The sequence below is a fragment of the Sus scrofa genome, chromosome 12, assembly GCF_000003025.6.
Source record: "Sus scrofa isolate TJ Tabasco breed Duroc chromosome 12, Sscrofa11.1, whole genome shotgun sequence".
Taxonomy (NCBI): Eukaryota; Metazoa; Chordata; class Mammalia; order Artiodactyla; family Suidae; genus Sus; species Sus scrofa.
In genome coordinates, this window is record NC_010454.4 from 15,754,682 (window position 1) to 15,779,829 (window position 25,148).

Sequence of the window (25,148 nt, forward strand, 5' to 3'; positions counted from 1 at the left end):
TACTTGTTGCAGTACGTTATCAAAAATTATTTATATTTACCTCTAAGTTTTACTTCCTTTGCTCACTTTTCTTTCTAAATCTCTGCCTTCCTCACATTTATTTTTTTTATTTTGGTAGGGGACAGCCTTAAATTATTTTTCTTTTCTCCCAATGGCTGTGCTATACTAAGGGTACTATATATATACATTTTTTGAGTTCTTGAATATCTGAACTTGACAGTATTTCCCCCACTCATATTTGAATGATGGTTCACCAAAACAATGACATAATGATACCAAATAATAGTAATAGTTTTATATCAAAGAAGCATATTGGAACTTTTACTATTTCTGTGCATGATTTCAAATAATAAAAACAACATTAAGAAAAAACTCATAAATATTTGAGAAATCACAGAAACACACATCTTTTTTCTTTATAACTCTTAATTTAAAAGAGCCACAGAGCTGTCTTTTCACAAGAAATGACTTCCAAGTACTACATACATCAGAAACAATTTTCATATCATAAATCTGAATTAAGCTATAAAATTCACATGCCCTTAGAGGGGAAAATTGCCTGAGAAAATTCATTTGTTATTTACTTGATATAAAATCTCTTTCTGAAGATATTTATATAGTTGCCCACACAAAAGTTCAGATCAATTGTTTAAAGGACAAATCAGAACAGCCGATTTCCTTTATTACAAATGCTCTTTAAACTAAAAACTAAACTGGCTTCCTAAAACAAAATGAATGATTATGCCATGAGAAAACTTACTTTACTAATGTTAAAAATAAGCCATGTGCCAGTTAATATAAAGAATAAAATACCCATCCAGTTATTCATTAATGATTAAAGAAAAAAACTGCAATGATGAAAACATAAATGAAATCATCCTATAAACACTTCTTTTAATATCAAATTTATTCTTGCTTTAGAATTCTTGCCTTGGAGAACATTTAACAAAAACAAACAAACAAACAACTGCTTCTCTACAAATTCTTGCCATACAGAATACAAATCACTATTTTTATAACCACTCTAACTTACAGCCACTCTAAATTATAAACATTTTACATGAAACACCATGGAGAAGAATACTAGAATAAGACCCACTGAAATCATTGTTGACATAATTAAATACCTAGCAAATCAAAATAATAAGCTTTAATACTACAGTAGAAATTTGACATACATAGATTTAATAATACGATCACAACTAAAGCAGTAGTTATTCAAAAGTCTAGTATATAATAATCTGTAATTTTGCTAAAGCATACAGTGGGTGCCTACCTCTAATAAGGACAGTATGTGGAAATGAATCACTTACCTGATGCTCAGGGCAAAAAGACTACCCAGCATCAGCGTCTTAAGATGGCTTTAACTGCTTTCTACTTTTTATTTTATATGGATTAGCTGTTGTGAAGTGATGGAAAATCTTACTGCTGGTATCAAAAGTAAACAGCTGAAGGTGTCTAAGAAAACCATAGTTCTTGGCCAGAAAACAAAGTTTGGATAAACTGTTTGTTTAAATATCAAATCTTGAGACTCTGACATGTCTGAGAGAGAGAGAGAGAGAGAGAGAGAGTGTGTGTGTGTGTGTGTATTTCTTTCAAAAAGTGACCAGTGAGATGACATCAACTATTATTTGTGGTCTGCCAAACCAAATCAATGTTTGGAGAGATGCAATAACTAAATGCAATATAGTTCTCTGAATGCAATTCTGGAACACAATGAGGACCTCAATGAAAAAACTAATGAAATCCAAATAAAAGTTTAAAGTTTAGTTAACAGCAATGTGTTAATGTTGGTTTCTTTGTTTTGACAAATGCACCACAGTAAACAGGGGAAATTAGGTAAAGGGCATACGGAAATTCTCTTTACTATCTTTATAACTTTTACATAAAACTAAAATTAACCTAAAATGAAAAGCTCATTAAAAAAAAAAAAACAACTAGACACAGGAGGAAATAAAATTATGTCAGTAAAAACCAAAAGAAATAGACACATTTAGAGTTACTAGATGTAGACTTTTAGATAAATATAGATATAACTCAGAGAGATTAGAGATAAGATTGAGAATATTACTGAATATGACTAACAAATATTACTGTACATTACTGACAAATATTACAAATATTACTGAACATTACTGACAAAGAAAAGAAAAAATAAAAAGAAGCTAATGATGTCCACCTGCAGATTGTAAGTTAAAAGATGGAAATTAGTACCCATGTAGCAGAGAAACTGAACAGCACCCTGATGGGGTCATCAAAATCACTTAAGAGTGACAGATGGACATTGTGTGCCTCCAACTGTGATACCCCAGAAAGAAAGCAACATACATTTATGTAACTTTCAGACCACAGATACATAACTTCCATCTAATCATTTTTTTAAATATCCAACAAATGCAAAATTAGAAGCATTCTAGTTCTTTTAAAAAGATAGAAACCTTTTATCTTCAACAATGTCAAAAAAGGCTAAGAAATTGTTTCACATTAAATGAGAGTAAAAAGACATAACAAGTAACATAATACTTTATTCTGGATTGGATCTTGCAAAGGAAGGTGGAAAAAACAATTATTGGTAAATTAAAAAAATCTGGAGAATAGATGGTAGATTGGATAAAAGTATTGTATCAATGTTAAATTGCTTGAGATTGATAGCTATACTAAGGTTATATAAAGGAATCTCCTTAAGAAACACCTGCTGAAATTTTTAGGAATAAAGGGACATGATGCATTTACTCTTAAGTGATTTAAATCACTCTCAAGTGATTTTAAAAAGCGTGAGTTAGAGGGAGATGGTGTAGTAGGAGAAAGAGAGTCACACAGTGTGGGTGTGTGGGTGTGTGTGTGTAGAGAGAGAATGATAAAGCAAATGAAGAGAAAAGTTCATGAATCTCTGGAAGAGTATATGGAGTCCTTTGTACTACCCACTGCAACTTTTCAGTAAGCTTAAAGTTATTTTCATTATTTATTTATTTATTTATTGTTTTTTTTGCCTTTTCTAGGGCTGCTTCCTGAGGCATATGGAGGTTCCCAGGCTAGGGGTCGAATCAGAGCTGTAGCCGCCAGCCTACACCAGAGCCACAGCAACGCAGGATCTGAGCCACATCTGCGACCTACACCACAGCTCACGGCAACACTAGATTCTTAACCCACTGAGCAAGGCAAACCTGCAACATCATGGTTCCTAGTCAGATTCATTAACCACTGCACCATGACGGGAACTTCAAATTATTTTCATTTTTTAAAAAATTAATGAAGCAAACGGAAGTTCTAGAATTGTAATGTACAAAAATTAAGAACTGAATGCAGTTAAAAGCAGATTATACACCAATAAAAAGTGAATTAGTGAACTGTAAGACAGATAAAAAGAAGGTACACAGCATAAAGCATATAGAGACAAAAGGATAGAAGGAGGGTGTAAGAGACAAATTAAATGCATGTGGTGTATCAGATGCATAACTGGAGTTCTAGAAAAAAAGGAGAAAGAAAATGGGAGAAAAAAGTTTGAAGAGATAATGAACAACAACTTTCTAAAACTGATGAAAGTCATTAAGCCACAGATTCAATTAAACCCTACAAACATAAGTAAATAGAAGATAAACAAACAGAGATAAAAAGAAAACCTTTTCCAGGCATGTCAATGTAAATCTAGGAAAAAAAGACAGACTGCCTTTAAAGAGCAAGCAATAAGGCTGACAGTTGACTTTTCACCAGAAATAATTCAAGAAGCCAGAAGACAATGAACAATATTTCCAAGTGCTGAAAGAAAATAACTGCCAATCTATAATTACAATCCCAGCAAAAATATCCCACAAAAATAAAGGCAAAATAAAGTCACTTTTAGAGAAATAAAAGCAAAGTAAATTTGCCACATAAAGATCTCAACTAAAGAAAAATTTTTTATGGCCACACCCATCGCATATGGACATTCCTAGGCCAGGGACTGAATCTGGGCTGTAGCTGCAACCCAAACAGCAACATGGGATCCTTTAACCCACTGCACCAGGCCAGGAGTCAAAACCACATCTCCACAGCAGCCTAAGCAGCTGCAGTTGGATTCTTAACCCACTGTACCACAGCAGAAACTCCATAAAGGAAATTATAAAGCGTGATCATGACAGAACAAAGGGTGGGGGAAAAATGTAATTGTAATGTATACATGTAAGGATAACCTGACCCCCTTGCTGTACAGTGGGAAAATTAAAATAAATAAATAAATAAACAAATAAATAAAGAGTGATCATGAACAAAAATTGATTACCCCATCTAGAAAGTAAAGGAAGCAAAAGAGGGGAAAAATCAATAAAAAAGGACAAATACATGGATAAATCCAAGTAACAGTGACTACATAAACAACAATAATAGTATCTTATGGAGTTCAAATACATATAGGTGAAAAGATTTTAAGGCTCTTGCATTGTTCAAGAGGGTAAAAGTTTAACTGATATCAAACTTTTGTTGATGTTTTAATCTTTAAGGTAACCACTGAAAGAATTATAAGAGTATACAGTCTCCAAATCAATAGGGGGAGATATGGAATATAAAATATTTTTTGATAAATCTAAAATAAAGCAATAAAGGAGAAAGAAAAAAAAGCAGAGGTCAGGACAAGTACAAAATACACAGGAATAAGGTATATTTAAACCCAAATATATCTTTGGTTGAATTAATGTACATGAACCAACATCTCCTATGAGAGAAAAAAAGTCTAAACAAATATAAAAAGAAAATTCAACTATGTTATTAACCACATAGAAATGCTGAAATAAAATCATATAGAAATGTTGAAAAATAAAAGAATGGAACAAATTATGTCTTATACTAATCAAAAGAAAGCTAGGATAGCTATACTAATATTACATAAAGTCAGCTTTTGAACAAAAGGAATTATTAAAAATAAAGACATTTTATTATAGTAAAACAATCAACTCACAAGGAAGATAAAGTAATATAAATTTCCATGTATCTAGTAAGACAGCTTCCAAATATATAAAAACACAAACTGTCAGAAACTAAAAGGAGAAATAGAATTCCACATGGTGTGAGATTTAATCACACCTTTCTCAGTAAATAATTTTAATAAATAAGTTAATATAAAATATTTAAGGACCACTATTAACAAAATCAACCTACACTACACCCAATAACTGCAGAATCCACATTATTCTGGTATACCCAGAACATTAGACAAAATCGATCATATGCTGAGCTGTAAGACAAACTCAATAAATATGAGAAGACTAAAATGATATGGGATAGATTCTCTGAGTTAAGCTAAATTAATAATATGATAATCAGGAAATTATCAACTGTTTGGAAATGAACAATTATACTTTAAAGAAGTATGGAAGAAATCATAAGGGGAGCTAAAAAACATTTTGAAGAAAATGATAGTGGATATGCTACCAATGAAAAATGCATAAAAATTAGAAAATTGAAAAGATTAGAAGTACATAATAGCAACAAGCATATACCATATAGTGCAGAAAATTATACCCATTATCTTATAATAGCCTATAATGGAATATAATCTGCAAAAATACTGAATCATTGTGCCATATACCTGATATTAACACAATATTATATATCAACTATACTTGAATTAAATAATACATATTGACAACCTATTAGAAGAAAACAAACATTTAGAATGTTAATCTTCAATATTTTCCCCTAAAAATACATATATGGAGTTCCTGCTGTGGCACAGTGGGTTAAAAATCCAACTGCAGTGGCTCAGATCACTGTGAAGGCACAGGTTTGATCCCCAGCCTAGTGCAGTAGGTTAAAGGATCTGGCATTGCCTCAGCTGTGTAGTAAGTCACAGCTGTTGCTCGTATTCAATCCCTGGCCCAGTAACTTCCACAAGCCAGGGTGCCACCATTAAAAAAAAAAAAAGTGCATACATAGTTTGAATTGTTTTTCACCTTTAAAGCCTAAGAATTACACTCTTGTTTTTTTAAAAAAAAAAAAATCTTTATTTTAATGACTGCAAAAATGTTTAATTTACATTTCACTTTCTATATAACCCTCTAAGGACAGTTCCTATTATTTTTACAATCTCATTTCCCTAAAGAGTGTCTAGGACTGAACTAATTTTACATGTTAATTCAAAATATAGGAGTTCCCGTCGTGGCGCAGTGGTTAACGAATCTGACTAGGAACCATGAGGTTGCGGGTTCGGTCCCTGCCCTTGCTCAGTGGGTTAACGATCCGGCGTTGCCGTGAGCTGTGGTGTAGGTTGTAGACGTGGCTCGGATCCCACGTTGCTGTGGCTCTGGCGTAGGCCGGTGGCTGCAGCTCCGATTGGACCCCTAGCCTGGGAACCTCCATATGCCGCAGGAGCGGCCCAAAGAAATAGCAAAAAGACAAAAAAAAAAAAACAAAAAAAACAAAATATAAATTTAAGTCTACAAAGTCTTTAAGAAGAAGAGTACAGAAGCACTGGACTCTCTCATATGCTAGAAATAAATATTTTTCCTTCATAAACTTTTCCTTTACCTATTCCTGATAAATATTCAAGTGTTCCTCTTTTTTTTTTTTTTGTCTTTTTCGCCTTTTCTAGGGCCGCTCCCATGGCATATGGAGGTTCCCAGACGAGGGGTCTAATTGGAGCTATAGCCCCCAGCCTATGCCAGAGCCACAGCAACGCGGGATCCGAGCTGCATCTGCAACCTACACCACAGCTCACGGCAACGCTGGATCCTTAACCCACTGAACAAGGCCAGGGATCGAACCCACAACCTCATAGTTCTTAGTCGGATTTGTTAACCACTGCGCCACGACGAGAACTCCCAAGTGTTCCTCTTAATAAAGATTTTGACAGCCTATAGGAATAACTTTATTTTTTTCTAAGTTAAAGAAGCCATTTAAAAGGTAAATATATCAAGTGTTATAGCATTAATTCAGACCCCTAAGAGAACTTTCTTTTCTAAAATATCACACAAAATAAATGTAGCATAATCACTCACCACTTGATCTGTTCTTACGACTTGATTTCCCTCCAGTAAGAAGCATCTTGAGACTATTCCGAAACATGGTTGTACTCCTCTAGTACTCACAAAACTGTAGAAGAAAATGTGGGAAAACAGGTTAGAAAACTTGGTTTTCTATTCAAAATACTATTAAGCATTTTAAATGTGCTATAAGGAATTAACTGCTCTGTTTAAATATGGAGTACTGAAAATTTTAGCTACATGATAAAAAAACATTTATTTAAATAATTTCTTTTAATTAAACATTTAAGTGTTTCCTTGAACATACACTGTAACAATTTACCCTAAGAGACAAAGGTAAACAGATATCATTGAGGGTAAACAGAGAAACAGAAAACAATTAGGTAGCTATAAATATAGTTTACCCTTTTGCCTTACTCTCCATTTCTTGGATGATTTTCCCGAATGCCCAATATATAAACCCAAAGTTTAAGATTCCAGAACTTATGGCAACTGCTTGTTTTCCACTAGTCAAGCCAGAATTCCATCTCACAAGATTACCGATATAGATAAATCAGTACCTAATCTTTTTATGCCTCACTCCTATCAAAGGAAAAATCCTTCCAACTGTGCTTTGGATTATGTCCTCTTTCACCTTCTCAAGAACTTTTATCTAAAAATCATCTTCCTTTTCTCTCTCCTACAGCTTTAAATTTTTTCTCTCTCCTGAATCTTTCTAGCCATAGCATAAACATGCTGGAATGTCCTAACTGAAACCAAGTAAGCCCCTCTCCTTATTCCCACATGGTACAATTACTGCTCCTATATCCTTGCTCTTCATAGCAAAATTTCCCAAGTGTCAGTACTTGGTACCTGCAGCAGACTGAACAGAGCAAATGTGAACTAGCCGTATCTCTATTAAAGAAACTAAATTTATCAAAACTCTTCCCAAAGAGTAAAGTACCAGACCAGGTTATCTCACTGGTGAAGTGTACCAAACATTTAAGAAGTAACACCAATCTTATAAAAAATTCTTTAAGAAAATAGAAATAACACTTTCCAACACATTTTAAGAGGGCAACATGATTTTTTTTTTTTTTTTGTCTTTTTGTTTTTTTAGGGCCGCACCCTCAGCATACGGAGGTTCTCAGGCTGGGGGTCTAACTGGAGCTGTAGCCGCCGGCCTACGCCAGAGCCACAGCAACACTAGATCTGAGCCACATCTGTGACCTACACCACAGCTCACAGCAACACCAGATCCTTAATCCATTGAGCGAGGCCAGGGACTGAACCTGCAACCTCTTGGTTCCTAGTCAGATTCGTTTCCACTGTGCCACGATGGGAACTCTGAGGGCAACATGATCTTAATCTCAAAATCTAACAGAGATTACGAGAAAAGACAATTACAGACTACATACTTCATAAACACAGACTCAAAAATCCTTAATGAAAGACACTGAAAACTACAAAAGGTTGCTTTAAAAAGTATTACAGAAGACCTAAATAAGCAGAGTTACAGGTGCACCTCAGAGATACTGAAGGTTTGGTTTCAGACCACTACTATAAAGCAAATATTACCTCAAAGTGAGTCACGCAAATTGTTTGGCTTCCCAGTGCATATGAAAGTTATGTTTACATTTCTAGTGTAGTCTATTAAGTGTGCAATAGCATTATGCCTGAGAAAACAATATACCGACCTTAATTTTAAAATATTTTAAGCTAAAAAATGCTAATCATCACCTGAGCCTTCAGCAAGTCATAGCAATAACATCAAAGATCACTGATGACATAGAGAAAATGAAATAGTGGTTACCAAAGGGAAGAGGCAAAGTAGTATGAAATTAAGAGGTAGAAATCATAACATATAAAATAGTAAGAAGAATATACTGTATAGCGTAGGGAATTACAGCTATCATCTTGTACACCTGAAACTAAATTTTTATTATGGTAAAACATAAATAATATAAAATTTACCTTTATAACCACTTTAAGCGTGCAAATCAGTGGCATTAAGTACATTTACAATGTTTTGCAATCATCTTCACTTTTCCATTTCTGTAACTTTTTATCCTCCCAAACATAGGAATTTTGTACCCATTAAACAACTTCCCATTCCCCTTTTTCCCGTCCCTGGTAACCTCTATTCTTCAACTCTGTGAACCTGCCTACTGTAGGTACGTCACGTAAGTGGAACCATACAACAGGTGTCCTTTTGCATCTGGTTTGTGAAACTAATATTGTAAATAAATTACACCTCAATAAAAAAGATCATTATCACAGACCACCATAACCAGTATAATAAAAAATGAAAAAGTTTAAAATACCATGAGAATTACCAAAATGCGACACAGAGACACGGGGTGAGCAAATGCTTTTGGCAAAATGGAGCAAACAGACTTGCTGGACTCAGGGCTGCCACAAATCTTCAAGTTGTAAAAAACACAGTATCTGCAAAGCACTATAAAGTGAAGCATAATGAAATAAGATACGCCCATATACCATGTTCACAGGAGGGAAGGTTTAATATCGCTAAAATGTCAATTCTCCCTATATTATTCAGAGACAATATAATCTCAATCATATTCCAGCAGGCACTTTTTTGTGTGCGTGGAAACTGAGAAGCTGATTCTAAAATCGTACGTTTACTGTGAAGGGTCTAGAACACCCAAAGCAATCTTGGAAACTAACAAAAAGCTGAAATATTTATAAGACCTGAATTTAAGACTTAAATAAAGCTCCAATAATCATGACTGCATGGTATTGGCATAAGTATCATCAAGTAGATGAATGGAACAGAATAGAAAGTTCAGAAAAAGATCTATCCTTACATAGCCATTCATTTTCAATGAAGTCATTAATGGGTGAAAGAAAGAATTTTCAACAATGGTAGTGGGACAAATAGATGTCCATTTTAAAAAAATTAACCTTGATCTGTTTCCCACTATACATGAAAATTAATACAAAATAAATCAAACATCAAGCATCATATGAACACTAAAAATCATAAAGCTTTTAGAAGAAAACACAGAATATCTTCGTTACTTAGAGACAGACAAAGGATTCTTAGACACAGAAAGTAATAACCATAAAACTTCATTAAAATTTTTAAAAACGTGCTCATCAGAAATAACATTAAGGAAATGAATAGGCAAGTCACAAGCTGGGAGAAATTATGCACTAAACATATCTAACACAGATATGCATCCAAGATATATAAAGAACACCTACAACTCAATAAAAAAAATCCAATTTTTTAAAAGATAAAAGATTTGAATAGACATTTTTAAAAAAGATATACCTTCTTTTTTAAAACAATCAAAAGAACTCAACCATTTGTCATTGGGTAAATATAAACTACAATAAGCTACCACTATATTCTCACCAGAAGAGCTACTTTTTTTTAAGCCTGACAACATCAAGTATTGACCAGGATGGAGAGCAACTAAAATTCTCTCTCTTTTTTTTTTTTTTTGTCTTTTTTGGGCCACACCCACAGCACATGGATCCTTAACCCACTGAGCCAGGCCAGGGATCAAACCCACATCTTCATGGCTACTAGCAGGGTTCAATACCCCTGAGCTACAATGGGAACTCCTAAAATTCTTAATACATTGTTTTTGGAGTGTAATGATACAATTGCTTTGGAGAGTTTATTATGAAACTAAACATATACCTAACATATGACTCTACTCCTTACATAATTACCCAAGACAAATGAAAACATGTGCTTAAAAAGACTAGTACAACAATTCTCACAGAAGCTTTATTCATAACAGTCAAAAACTAGCACAGGTGCGCGTCAGTAGGAAAAAGGGTAAACTGTAGGATTTTCTTACTTTGGAAAACTACTCAGCAATAAAAAGGTATGAACTATTCATATATTCAACAACACGGAAAAATCTCAAAATATGTTGTACAAAAGAACATTACATAAAAATGTATGCAGTAATCTATGCCAGGAGAAAAATCAGAATAAAGACTGTCTCTTAGGGGTAAAGACATAAGTAAACTTTCCAGTATGATGGTGATATTCTCTATCTTGAGGGAGCTTGGGATACACATATGTATGCATTTGTCAAAACTCAGCAAATATTCACACCAGATTTATATAAATTTTACTTCAAAAGAAAAAGAAAATAATTGAACTGAAGGATATTCCTGCTTAAATATTTAAAGGAAAGCATACTGATATATCTAATTACTTTGAAATGCATTAAAATAGAAGACAAACTGATGGGTGGATAGAGGGAAAGGAAGGCACACATGCAATAAAGCAATTATAGCAAAATATTAACAAAAGATTCTAAGTAGCTGGTGCACGTGTTTTAAATGTAAAACTATGTTAAATATTCTACATGTTTGAAATTTTTTATGTGAAGTTAAAAACACACTCCCAAAAAAGAAACTCTAGGCCCAGATGGTTTCGACAATTTAAGAAAGAAATAATATCTTACACAAATTGTTCCAGAGAGTAGAAAAATAGGGAGCATTTCCAAATGTGTTTTCTGAAGACAGCATAAGCTTGATAACAAAAGACAAGGTTGTTATAAGAAAAAAATATTACAGACCTCTCTTTTGCCATAGACACAAGAATTCTAAATAAAATAATATAAAACCAAATCTACCAATATATAGATCTGGATCATATGGGGGTTTAATCCAGAAAGGCAAAAATGATTTAACAGAAAAATCAATAAAATGTACCAGAGAACATGATAAAGAAATCATATTATCAACGGATGAAGCAAAAGCAATAGATAAAATTCAACACTCATGATTAAAAATATAATGTACAAAACTAGAAATAAGAGAGTTCTTTCATACTATCAGAGTGTATCTTTTTAAAAGCCTATATACCAAACACCTTACTTAACGGTGAATGATTGCAAATACTACCAAGACTGAAGACTGCCACCATTGATCACTACTTGCACTTAACATGGTCCTGGAGGTCTTAGCTGGTACAAAAAGGTAAGAATGTTAAATAGAAAGTATAAAGAATAAGAAGAAAGAAATAAAAATGCCACTTTCACAAACAGTATGATTAGTTAGAAAACATAAAAGAATTTATAAACCATTAATTTAGATAGAATGTAAAACAAAGATTTACGGTGAATGTCAAAAAATAACTTACCCTTTTTCTCAGTTAAGATAAATATGGTGAATAATCTTTAAAATATTTCAAGCATTTATGAAATATTCCTTTTATACATTCATCTTGAGAACATTTTTAGGGTTATTTCCCCCCCCCAATGTATTTTAACTTATTTTACCTTACTCTAGTGAGTTGGGGTGGGTTTTTTCGTTTGTTTTGTTTTAAAGTATTGTTATAGGTTGGCATTAGTCTTCGCAAATGCATCAAGAAAAATTATGACAAAACTTATTTGGGAGTTGGGGGAAAAAGACATCCTGCTTTAGTGGACACTATGATGTCCCACCCAGATGCCCATTATGGAATCAGTGTATCCACCCTTCAGGTGTTACTGGCTCAAAGCTGAGATGTTCCTCTTCTCCAGAGAATTGCTCTGGACTGACTAGAGCTACCAATTACTCATTAATACAGGGGTACCAAAGACCAGCTTCTTCAACTCAAGCAGGGACAGCTTTGTGATATGATGTAAGCCCAAAAGCCCCTACTCATTCCTTTCTATGTTTTATTTTCCTTCAAATACTTGTCTCTAAATGATATGTTATATACCTGTTTGTTTACTGTCAGTTCACCCACTGGAATGTAAGCTTCACAAGGACATGGAAGATGCCTGTTTAATTCATTGTGCTGCAAGCCCATCACTGGAGAGTAATGCATGGTAAAGAGTGGGTGTCAAATAAATACTGAATTAACTCTTTCTTCAGTTTGTGTATCACTGTCCATATCAAATCCCTTGTAGAGAAACCTGGTCTTACTCTTTTTATCCTCAATGCCTAGCTTCTAGCAAGCTCTCAACACTTCTTAAGTTAGTAAATAAATAAATAACTGAGCAAAGACTTGATTCATCAGATTATTATCCTGGTGAAGAGTTAAAGGGACTCTTTAACAGACAAAAACAGGTTATGAATTAACTAGAGTAATGAAGACTAAGGTGAAAGTATGTTAGGGAAAGGTAGAGAAATTTTAGGCAAATTCATATTTTTATCTGAGGAAAAACCAAGAAAATTCTAGTCATACTTCAAACTTCTGCCTAACTTAGACCTTACTGCTATATATGCACAGCTCTTCAAAAATTCAAAAGGAAAAAAAATGCATAGGCACAGATTATTTAGAAGAAAAATTATTATTTAAAATTTACAAAGACTAGGAGTGAAAAATAAAACTTTGATATCTAAAAGCAAAACCAAGATAACATTCTAAAGTTAATTTAAGAAGAAAAAAAATGATGATAGGTGAAATAAATTAATTATAATGATAATCACTTTTTGAAGTACAGAGGTGTTTTGTTTTGTTTTGTCTTTGCTAGTCCTAAAACATTTTGTAAAAATTGACTAAAATGTATAAAGAATGAAATGGAACATAAAATACCTATTTAAGTCTAATTATCCATCTCATAGTTACATTCTGATAAAATGACTTTCTTATTCAAGTTAACACACGACTAGAAAACTTATTGTAATAAAACATTAATATAGAAACTCCAAAAAGTTGAAGCTAAGTGGGAAATGACAGTTTGATCTAATTGGATTTATGACAGTAATATATGGCTAAATTTCATCCTACTTTTCCAAATTTTTTTATAATGTTAACTCTCTAGGAGAAATTGTCAAATAAATTCCTGGCAAGTGAATCTCTGGCAAGAAAAGACAACAAACAACATTCACAGACCCCTAAATCATTTCTAATCATCTTGTACTTAACAGATTCAAATCTTATGTTATCTACATGGCACCTAAGCTTTTACGTTTGTGACATCGTCCTAAACATTTAGGATGAGTATCAGCTGTGATCCGCACCAAAGCTGGAGACAATATCCTATCTCAGCATCTTCTTGCAGTATTTATTTAGTGAACGATCAATTTTCACTTTCAACATTCATCCATCCTGCACACTTTAAGCCGTTTTCTTACTTTGTTACTAAAAAAGAGAATACAATATCCCACTTTCATTTAAATATTTATGTAATCAAATTAACTATTAAGCACTTCTATACTATTCAGGCTGAATAATCACAGTATTCCCTTTAACTTTTCCATATCAGACATTTCCCATTCAATTAGACAGCTTTTTTTTTTTTTTTTTTTGTCTTTTGTTGTTGTTGTTATTGTTGTTGTTGTTGTTGCTATTTCTTGGGCCGCTCCTGCGGCATATGGAGGTTCCCAGGCTAGGGGTTGAATCGGAGCTGTAGCCACCGGCCTATGCCAGAGCCACAGCAACGCGGGATCCGAGCCGCGTCTGCAACCTACACCACAGCTCATGGCAACACCGGATCATTAACCCACTGAGCAAGGGCAGGGACCGAACCCGCAACCTCACGGTTCCTAGTCGGATTCGTTAACCACTGCGCCACGACGGGAACTCCCCTAGACAGCTTTTTTTAAAAAATCTGTGCTTCTATATCTTTTTCCACTTTCAGTGTTTGTATTATTTTTATTCTTGTTTCTGGTTTTATGGTGGATTGGCTTATTTTTTTCATTGTTTTCCCATTCTAGAAATAAGTTTCTTGACATCAGAACTATGCCTATTAGATAAATTATACTATTAACATGCTTTTAAAGTTCTATAGGTCTGAAGAAATTGTTACATTAAGACAATAAAAATAAAGAAAAGTAACAAATTTAGATATTGTTGGAGTTCTCACTGTGGTGCAGTGGGTTAAAGATCCAGTGTTGCCACAACTGTAGCATAGGTTGCAGTTGTGGCTCTGATCAATTCCTGGCCTGGGAACTTCTATATGCTGCAGGTGTCACCAAAAAAAAAAAAAAAAAAAGATAGTGTCTGTAGAACTCTACTTACAAAAACAAGAATAGGAGTTCCCGTCGTGGTGCAGTGGTTAACGAATCTGACTAGGAACCATGAAGTTGCGGGTTTGATCCCTGCCCTTGCTCAGTGGGTTAACGATCCGGTGTTGCCATGAGCTGTGGTGTAGGTTGCAGACGCGGCTTGGATCCTGCGTTGCTGTGGCTCTGGCATAGGCTGGCGGCTACAGCTCCAATTAGACCCCTAGCCCGGGAACCTCCATATGCCGCGGGAGCAGTCCAAGAAATGGCAAAAAGACCAAAAAAAAACAAAAACAAGAATATATAGTGATTCAAATGATGAATTAAGTATTATCTTTAATACCCAGGAAATCAACAAAATCTATGACTCTCTCCACATTATTAATTTGGATATTGCCTTAGGAGTCCCCTTGAAAACAAACCTGTTGGTACAACTAGGAAAAGTAGACACAGATCTTAAAAGTAAATGCCACTCAGTTTTGAGCATTTATTACCTTTCCCTTCAGAGAAATTTTTGTATGAGGAAAAAACACACACATACCTATGTTTACTAAACACTTCAAAGAAAAAATTTAAACATTACAGGAAAGGATGCAGTGGTTAATGAGGCAGACATGATGGAAATGTTGAGAAAAAATAATAATATTTTATAATATATGGTTTTAATAGAAGATGCTAAGCAGTTAAATACATATCCTTGATTTTAAAAAGCACATATTTTAAAAATATCTAAAAGATAGCATATTCCTTAAACAGAAAACATAAAACATGACAAAAGAATGAAATGAATGACTATATAGTTGTTTAGTATTTATTTAGTATGTGTTTATTTCCCCAGACTGCAAAAACAGAGTCACTACTGAAAACGTAGCACCCGACACAGAAGCTAGTACATAAGTGGTATTTAGTAAATATTTGCTGAAGGCATGAGAGGTTCCAAAAGATGGACTCATGAATAATCTCAGAGAGAAACAGAAACAGATCTCAAAAAAGTGTGTGCGTAAATATAACGAAATGACAATGACAAATGCAATAATGCAAACCATGAGAATACTAGGTAGAAAGATGTACTAGCATGAACTGGGGCTTTTGAAAAAGGTTAAAACTCTACATTTAAAAAAAAGATAAACAATGACAGAACAAGATTAATACAAGAAAGAAGAATCATTTGTCCACTATCAGGACATCACAAGTTTTTCCATTTCTAAACGGCATGTTGAATGACCAGCATGTTATTAAGAATGGCTTTCCATTAATGTTGACCATGAGGTTAAACTGCTAGATGTCTCAGATACATTCCATTGAATAACTTTGGAAGCACCTACAATTAATCAAACATAAGAAAAGATGAAAATATAGGTATGGAAGACTAAGGGAAATCTAGAGTACCCATTATTATGTACAATAATCATAAGATATCTGCTCATATCAGAACTTTTTTTGAACAAGTTTTATCCAGAAAAGTCTTTGGACTGAACAAAATTACCTGAGCTCTGTCCATAGAAAAACTCTGCTAACTCTCCTAACAGATAAATTCTGAACTGCACTGAAGAGCTTCAAAGAATGCAATCTCATTCAAGATATGAAGGCATAGAAAGGAATGCAGGGCAATTAATTTCTCAAGAAAGGAGAGAAATTCATAATGGGCTCCAAAGCCAGCTTTGCATATAGTACAAATACTACTTAACATACAAATCCAGAGTGCCCGTTGTGGCTCAGTGGTTAAAGAATCCAACTAAGAACCACACGGTTGTAGGTTCAATCCCTGGCCTCACTCAGTGGGTTAAGGATCTGGCGTTGCTGTGGGCTGTGGTGTAGGTTGCAGATGTGGCTCGGATCCTGCATTGCTGTGGCTGTGGTGTAGGCCAGCGGTCTCAGCTCTGATTAGACCCCTAGCCTGGGAACTGCCACATGCACGGGTGCAGCCATAGAAAAGACAAAAGAAAAAAAAATTAACTTACAAATCCCTTTTTTTACAAAACTTATAAACACAGGTCATATCCCACCTTCCCCTTTTCACCCATTCAAAGCTCCTTTGGACAGCACCAACACTGCACTGGACCACCTGGTGGCCAGTGTTTAGAGCCAGCTGACACAATGTCTCTTTGCCTCAACACATCCCTCAGCCTTTCTCCCCATTAGGCTAAGTTGCCTAACTTCTAAATTTCAACTGAATCAAATATTTTATCACAGGTAGTCTGTCCAGATAGAATTACAACTGAATAAATTCTCAATCCATCCCATTCCTATCATCATGGGTCAAGGATTACTATGTCCCCAATTTGCTACTCTGACCCAACTACAGCTGCCAAGACCCCTGCACCCCTGCAAGCCCCTGTGGGCTACACTGCCTAGGAAACAATGTAAGCTAGCTAGACAAAATAGCAGAATTTAGAAAAGGTGTTGAAAAAATTGCTTTATTACAACACAATGTGTGTTCACTGTAAAAGATGGAAAAGAAATAAGGAGAAAATAGAAATATATTGGAAATATTTAGAAATACTTCTAAAAGAATGATTCAGCACTGTAATAAGTTATCACTACTACATCCTCCTCTCTTATTGTTTTGCCCAAAGTATTACATCATCATTCAAGAAGATAAGAGTCACCAGCTTTGCAGTCTTAAGCTTTCATAAAACACATTTGACAATACAGCAATTTTTACTCTCCACCTAAAATGTCAAAGAGAAAATACTGCCAAAGAAAGATGTTTCACCATTATTAAATAAAAAGATGAACATAAAACGAGAGATGGCGGGACTCTGGACTCTCATAATGAAGGAGAAATTGATCATATTAGAGAAATTTCAGACTATGAGTCTTCAGGTCACCATATCATAGATGAATCTCATACTTAAGAATTGATGAGTGAATCCTAGAAATGCAAGGTTGGCTCAATATACTGAAAAATTAATCAATGTAATAAATCATATTAATAGAAGACAAAAACTCTAATAATCATCCCAATAGAAACAGAAAAAAAAAAACTGACAAAAGCCATCATGTTTCATAACAAAAACACTCAGCAAACTAGGAAGAGAAGCAAACATCCTCGACCTGATAAAAACCATCTATGGAAAACCTCAGCTAACATCACACCAAAAGTAAAACTTAGAGGAGTTCCCATGTGGTTCATCAGGTTAAGGACCTGGCATTGTCACTGTAATGGCTCAGGTCACTGCTGTGGTGTGGGTTCGATACCTGGCCTGGGAATTTCTACGTGATGCAGGCACAGAAAAAAAAATTGAAAATAATTCCATTTATAGTAGCATCAAAAATAATTTTTGAAAAACTAGGAATAAATTAGCAAGAGAGTACAAAGGTTCTACACCAAAAACTATAAAACATCATTAAAAGAAATTACAGAAGAACTAATTAAATGGACAGACATCCCATGGTCATGGAATAGAAAATTTAAGATGGCAATACTCAATTGTTCTATAGGCTCAATACATTACCTAACAAAATTCCCAGCTATCTTCTTTGCAGAAATTGAGACCCTGACTCTAGAATTCATATGAAAATACAGGGTACAATCTTGAAAAATAACAAAGTCAAAAAAGGACCCCCCCCCCCGCAGCTATCCACATTCTAATCTCTGGAATTTGTGAATATATAGGTTTGATTAAATTAAGGACTTAGGGAGATTGTCCTAGATTTTATCCGGGTAGGTGCAGTGTAATCACAAGGATCCTTAAAACAGAAAAAGGCTGAAAATTTGGAGGAGAAGCAGTGACAGAAGCAGGTCAAAGTAATGCAGCTGGAAACCAAGAAATTTAGGTTGTTTTTAGATATTAGAAAAAGCAGTAAATGGATTCCCTCCTCGTGCCTCCAGAAGGAGCACAGCTATTCAAAAACCTTCGTTTTAGCCCTATAAAAGACCCATTTCAAACTTCTGACTTCTAGAACTGGGGGGGATGTAAACCAATGTACTTGTGTTATTTTAAGTCAACTGAACTTGTGGTTTGTTATAGCAGCCATAGGCAATGAATACAATCACAACAGTAGCCAATATGTAGAACATACTTACTATCACCATGTAACCAAATCTTTAACGCCCATTTAAGCATGTAGAGTTGCCACACTATGAATGTGATTGTGCAAATGCTGTTAAGAACTGTTTACAGTACCACTCTACTTTTACTACTCTATGTATCTTTACACGTACATATATATATATATATATTGTTTGTTTTTGCTTTTTAGGGCTGCACCCGCAGCATATGGAAGTTCCCAGGCTAGGGTTCAAATCAGGGCTGCACAGCCACAGCAAGGCGGGATCCGAGCCACATCTGTGACCTACACCACAGCTCACGGCAATGCTGGATCCTTAACCCATTGAGCGAGGCCAGGGATCGAAGCTCTGTCCTCATGGATACCAGTTGGATTCATTACCACTGAACCACAACAGGAACACCCATACCTTTTTATGTTTAAGAGTAAAGTTTTCAGTTCTCAGTGAAAACACATGGGTTTTTTGGCACCAGTTTAAAGTAATTCTCTACTTTTTACAGCAAGTTAACTTCACATCACTTAGCTCAACAAACTGAAGAACAATGAACAATACTCTCAGTTGTGACTAAAATAAATGTCACACATTCACCAAAACTGTACTCCATACCTAAAAAGTTCACAGGACACCGAAGTCTAGTATCACATAAGAACGGCAGCACTGGGGCATGCCACAGATTGCACTGTGAGAGGTATAACAACCTAAATCTTAGATACAAATCTTGCTGTCTATATAATCTTCAAGTCTTCTGATTAGATCACCAGAGAGAGAGATGAGCACATAAATGAAAAATCTGGCACAGAAAATATATAGAGATCCAATTCAAATTCAGAAGACAAGAGGATAAGATAGGGCCTCCACAAAATAGGAATGGGAAATCATCATTTTAAAAAAAAGAACAAAAAAGACTGAAGGTATTGTGCTTAGTGAAGTAAGTCAGAGAAAGATAAATACTATATGATATCAATTATATGTGGAATCTAAAGAAAAAAACAAACTAGTGAACATTTAAAAAAAAAAAAGAAGAAAGAAACAGACTTGAAGATATAGAGAACAAATGGCTGGTTACCAGTAAGAAGGGAAGGAGGAGGGGCAAGATAGGGGTAGGAGATTAAAAGGTACAAACGGCTATGTATAAAATAAATAAACTACAAGGGATATATTGTAGAGCACAGAGAACAGAGCCAACATTTTATAATAACTATAAGTGGAGTATAACCTTTAAAAATTGTGAATCACTGTTGTACATGTGAACCTATATAATACTGTACATGTATACTTCAATAAAAAAAATTTTAAGACTGATGTTTAGAGATAAAAAAGGGAGATAAGCGACATAAGGAAGGTTCATCTAAACGATCACACACGTGGAGTTCCCTGGTGGCCCTGCAGTTAAGGATCCGACATTGCCATTGCTATGGTGAGGGTCACTGCTGTGGAGCTGATTCCATCCTCAGCCGAAGAACTTCTGTGTGCTCTAAGAGTGCCCCCCCAAAATTAATTTTTAAAAAAATCACATACAAATACACACAATTAAAACCCACAGTTCAGATACATGAAAAATAGCTGATGCTGTGAAAAATCAATCAACTCAGCAGTGCAGGGGGAAAGTGTGACATACTTTACCAGAATTCACAAACCTGTCCCTGGTAAACACTAATCTGCTTTCTGTTTCTATGGATTTACCCATTCTGCCTATTTCATATAAATAGATTTCCACTTACAAAAACACATACCCAAAATGTGGTTCTTTGAAAACAGTAACAGGTAAATCCCTAACCAAGAAAAAGGAGAAAATAAACAACATTAATCTCTTTTCCTCACACCCGACATATCAGCAAGTTCATAAAATGTTCAGTTTCATTGAGTTCTGCTTTCATGTTTTCTAATGCCTTTTATTTTTTTATGTTGTTGCCTTTATTTAGTTTTTTGGGGGTTCAGTGTTTAATTCATTTATGTGCGATAGTCTTTAACAAAATTCATTTTAAAACCTGGATACCTCCCCTAGGTCCTCTATATAATCTATTATTTTACCTCTGGTTTTCTTGGAGCAATTTTAAGACAGTTTTAAATTTCCTACTTGGTTTTTTGTTCTGTTTTAGTTTTTCCTTTTGCAATCAATATCTACTTTTAGTATTTAGTGGTCATAAAATGTGTTTCTTAGATTTTTCCTTTGGAAAATTTGAGATTTTCTTTGTGGTCCAGTACATGCTTAATTTTCATAAATGTTCCGTTGATTTTCAAATATATACTCTTTGTTGATAGGCAGGGGTATGATAAAAGGTATTGAAGCATAAGAAACCAAGAACTGCACTAGATGACCCTTATGAAAAAGCAGTGTACCACACTGATTAAAAGTACAGAGTCACTGCCCTATCCACTTCCTAGTTACATCACATTGAGCAAGTTATTTCAACTCTCCATATCTTACAGATGGCTTTGAAATTAAATGTCATATAAAAACTTGGCATAGTGCCTGGCTTATAAAAAAATCTATTACATATTAGCTTTTATAGTAAAAGTTTACTAAATATTGGCCATTATTATTTTAGAAGGCTTCAAAGTCTTATGCTGTATAATTATAATTATTATATATATTTGTTTTGCTTTTTAGGGCTACATCTACAGCATATGCAGTTCCCAGGCTAAGAGTTGAATCTGAGCTGTAGCCGCTGGCCTACACCACAGCCAAAGCAACAAGGGATCTGAGCCATGCCTTTGACCTATGCCGCAGCTCACTGGCAACACCAGATCCTGGACCCGCTGAGTGAGGCAAGGGATTGAACCCACATTCTTATGGATCCTAGTCAGATTCATTTCCTCTGCCACCACGGGAACTCCCTGTATAATTATTTTGTTAGTGAGATTTAACAAAATGAAGAGAATTACAGAAATCTGAAAGTCAGGCATCCTTCTATCTCACCTTTGTCTAATTCCTACTCATACGTCAAATTTCAACTGACATGTCCCAGGACACTCCCATGACCACTCCCTGCCAAGTTCCAGTTACCTGCCCCCTCCTTTGTCCTTCCCTTATAAAATATGATGTTCTATCATAATTGCTTTTTACTGTCTCCTCTACTAGCTTTATGAACAGAAGAACCAATCTGTCTTTTAACCTTTTGTCTCTAACACATTAAAAGTGCTTAATAAATATCTGCAGAATAAAGACACAGACCAATACAGTCATTACTGTATTAACAGAGAGAATGAGTTGCAATGGCATCTCTCCATAGTCTATCATTTCCCAGGTCACATAACAACAAACACACACACGCCTACACATTCACACACACCCCGTCAATGTCACACCAGGATCCTGACCCATGCAAAGAAGGATAGAGACTATCAGAGTGTAATAATTCACCCGAGTTTCTAAGAAGCAATCGATATTAGCAAGATATAGGTTGGTTTATCTTATCAATATGTCACTCTGAGAGAGAACTAGCTACCTGCAGGCCTTGAAGTACCTCTACCCACATCTTGACAAAAACCCCCTTTTTAGTAGAAGAGAAAGAAGCAGCTACCAAGAGACACATCACTGTGTTGACAGGCATAATAGATGCAGTGAAAAATGATGCTCTAAGCCTCATCTCTGGAAGGCAGGAAGCACTCAGAGACTTCTGTGGTAAGGATATCTTAGTTTCTGTTACAGCATGTCCTGACAGATTATACAAATCCCCAGAACCCCTCTCATTTGTTGAAATAGGAGCAGATCGAGAAATAACCTCTGAACCTCAAACTGGAACTAGTCAGACTCCACACAACCCCACAGTGCTGCCTCAGGTATCTCCTACCTTTCCTGAGGCTTGTGAGTCGGCAAGGCAAAGTGTCAGTAAAAACAGGAGTCTTATTCAAATTCATTATGATAAACAAGCCACAATCATTTTCCAGTTGGTCTATGTGCAGCATCTGGCTCACAGAGACACACCCACAAAATCTAAATAGGCTTGCTCTCACCCAGTCCAGCAGAAGAGAGCAAGGGTCTTTGTTCTGAGATTTACTCTGAGTTGATGGTGTAGATCATAGGTGTACCACTGAACCAAAGCAGTATGACGCACTGACTAGTTAAGGCCAAGTCATGTTCTCCACCTCTGGAGATGGGCATACAGCCCCACTCAGGCCAGGTGAATGGCATCCCATGAGGCTATTACAGAAGGGAAAGCAGATGTAAGCTGAGGAGACAAGTAACAAATGTCCACCCAGTGCTACAGTGCCTACAAGACAGAATGAGAACCATCACTTAGATGAGTGTCAGCTCTACCATAACTCAGTCACGAAGCAATGAGGCAGACACACAATTTCTCAAACACAGACAAAGAGCAGATTCTGCCTCATTTGAAGGCCTATTGCACCAACTCTAGAGAAACGATATTTGAGAGATTACACAGATATTACAGACAGACTACATGGCTCTCATTAAACCCCTAGCCAGCGTGACCAGAGAGAACCTCGTATGCCTCAGTAGCTCCTATCAGCAAGAAAACGGCAAGGACAACTGTGCAGGCAGGTCAAGTTAATCTACGGACTAGTTTGGGGGAAGGCCTGTAAACAGCGATTTTAAACAACGGTGGACAAGTCAATGTCCCTGTAATGCCATGACTTTTTATGACCCCAATAAGTCTATCACATTAACTCTTTATATACCACCTTGGATGACTTATACATCATTAATATGTTTGAGTTTTATAACTGAGCTAATTATTCAAAAAAGTAAGGAATATATATAGCAGCACCTCTATAAATACAGACTTATATAAATCTCATATGTGTCCTTACCAGTACTAAACTGAATTATCACAGGACACCAGTAGAACCCCTTAAACTATCATCTCAGTATTTATTATTAGCAGTGCATCATCAATAGCCCCTAACCCAGGAGTTCCTACTGTGGCACAGTGGGTTAAGGATCCGGCACTGTCTCTGAGGTGATGCAGGTTCAATCCCTAGCTCCGGAGAGTGGGTAAAGGATCTGACACTGCTGCAGCTCAAATTCGATCCCTGGCCCCAGGAACTTCCATATGCTAAGGCTGTGGCTGGGCGGGGCGGGGAGCCCCTAACCCTAAACCACTAAAGCAATATCTAGAAAGAGTGGTAGTCACCTTGGCTCTGGACGTGTATCTAGAACTTCTTGATTTAGATAACCTTAAAACTTCAGCCATTGGTCCCAAATGGGAGTGTAATATTGGTATAAAGAGGGAAGATTTGTAACATCTCACGGAAGTAAAGGGGAGAAAACAAACAGTGAATCCTTCTTATAGGAGAGACAAACGATAATAATGTTCCCTATTCCAGGAATCGCAAAAATTATCATTAATTAATGGGATATTGTACACCACAGTGCTCCAGTAAATGGGTTTTGGAAACAGCTGTCTATTATCTCAGAAGTACTGTCCGATGATGCAAATGGTATCAGCATACACAGTACAACTAAACCAGGGCAGAATTGGCAGGGAGAAGGGAGGGGAGCCATGCCTGCCTGCCCTATGACACCAATAAACAGAGACTAGCCAGTAGTGCTCCAAGTGAGAGCAGAGAAGAGCCTCGTTCACTGACCACATCTACCAACACCTATCACCACCTGCAAGTAAGCAGGACATGGTGATCATAAGGAGAGGGAGGGGATACACGAAGCCTCAGCACAGGGCCCTTAGTTACTTCTCAAAGGAAAGGAAGACACTTCCCACGACCACACATGAAAGCCATGAGTGTCCTTTAATGCATAAGCCTCAGACTGTGGATTGTGCTGGTGATATATCTCGGGTGAGACTATGAGAAGAGTATCAGTACTGTGAGAGGATGGGGAGGGTGTAGAAATCTCAGTTCAGTAGTAGAATAGCAACACTTCCTCTGGACCAGGGAATCCAAGGAAAAGTTTGATCTATCATGAATGGAGGATGCCCAGAAAGGGCACTTTCTATGTGGCCCGACAATGCCACATAGTGTCAGTGGGTCATCCACTCTGACTAAAGGGGGAAGAAGAAGAATTCCCTTTTACAAAGAGCCACAGGGTTCAACTAGGAAAGAGAGTTAGCAGGACTGGGTCTTCTCATCCATGCCTACCCATCCACCTCTACTGATTCAAGTCATTTAACAGTTACTGGCCTATTCAGATTTCTATTTTTTCGGCCAAGTTTTTTTTTTTTTTTTTTTTTTTCATGGCCACATCAGCAGCATACACAAGTTCCAGGGCCAGGGACTGAATATGAGCTGCAGCTGTGACCGAAGCTGGATCTTGTTAACCAACTGCACTGGGCCAGGGATTGAATCTGTCT

General features: G+C 35.8%; 1 protein-coding gene across 9 annotated transcripts in view; it reads right to left on the minus strand.

Annotated features, from left to right (window-relative positions):
- The window catches only part of TANC2 (tetratricopeptide repeat, ankyrin repeat and coiled-coil containing 2), a 365,248-nt gene that overhangs the window by 306,098 nt on the left and 34,002 nt on the right, over positions 1–25,148 (minus strand). For all 9 annotated transcript variants that reach the window (XM_021068126.1, XM_021068124.1, XM_021068122.1 and 6 more), the window contains one exon: positions 6,969–7,062. In XM_021068126.1, coding sequence (XP_020923785.1) covers positions 6,969–7,035 — 67 coding nt within the window. In that variant the 5' untranslated portion in view covers positions 7,036–7,062. Of the gene's footprint in view, positions 1–6,968; positions 7,063–25,148 lie in introns of those variants that run through there.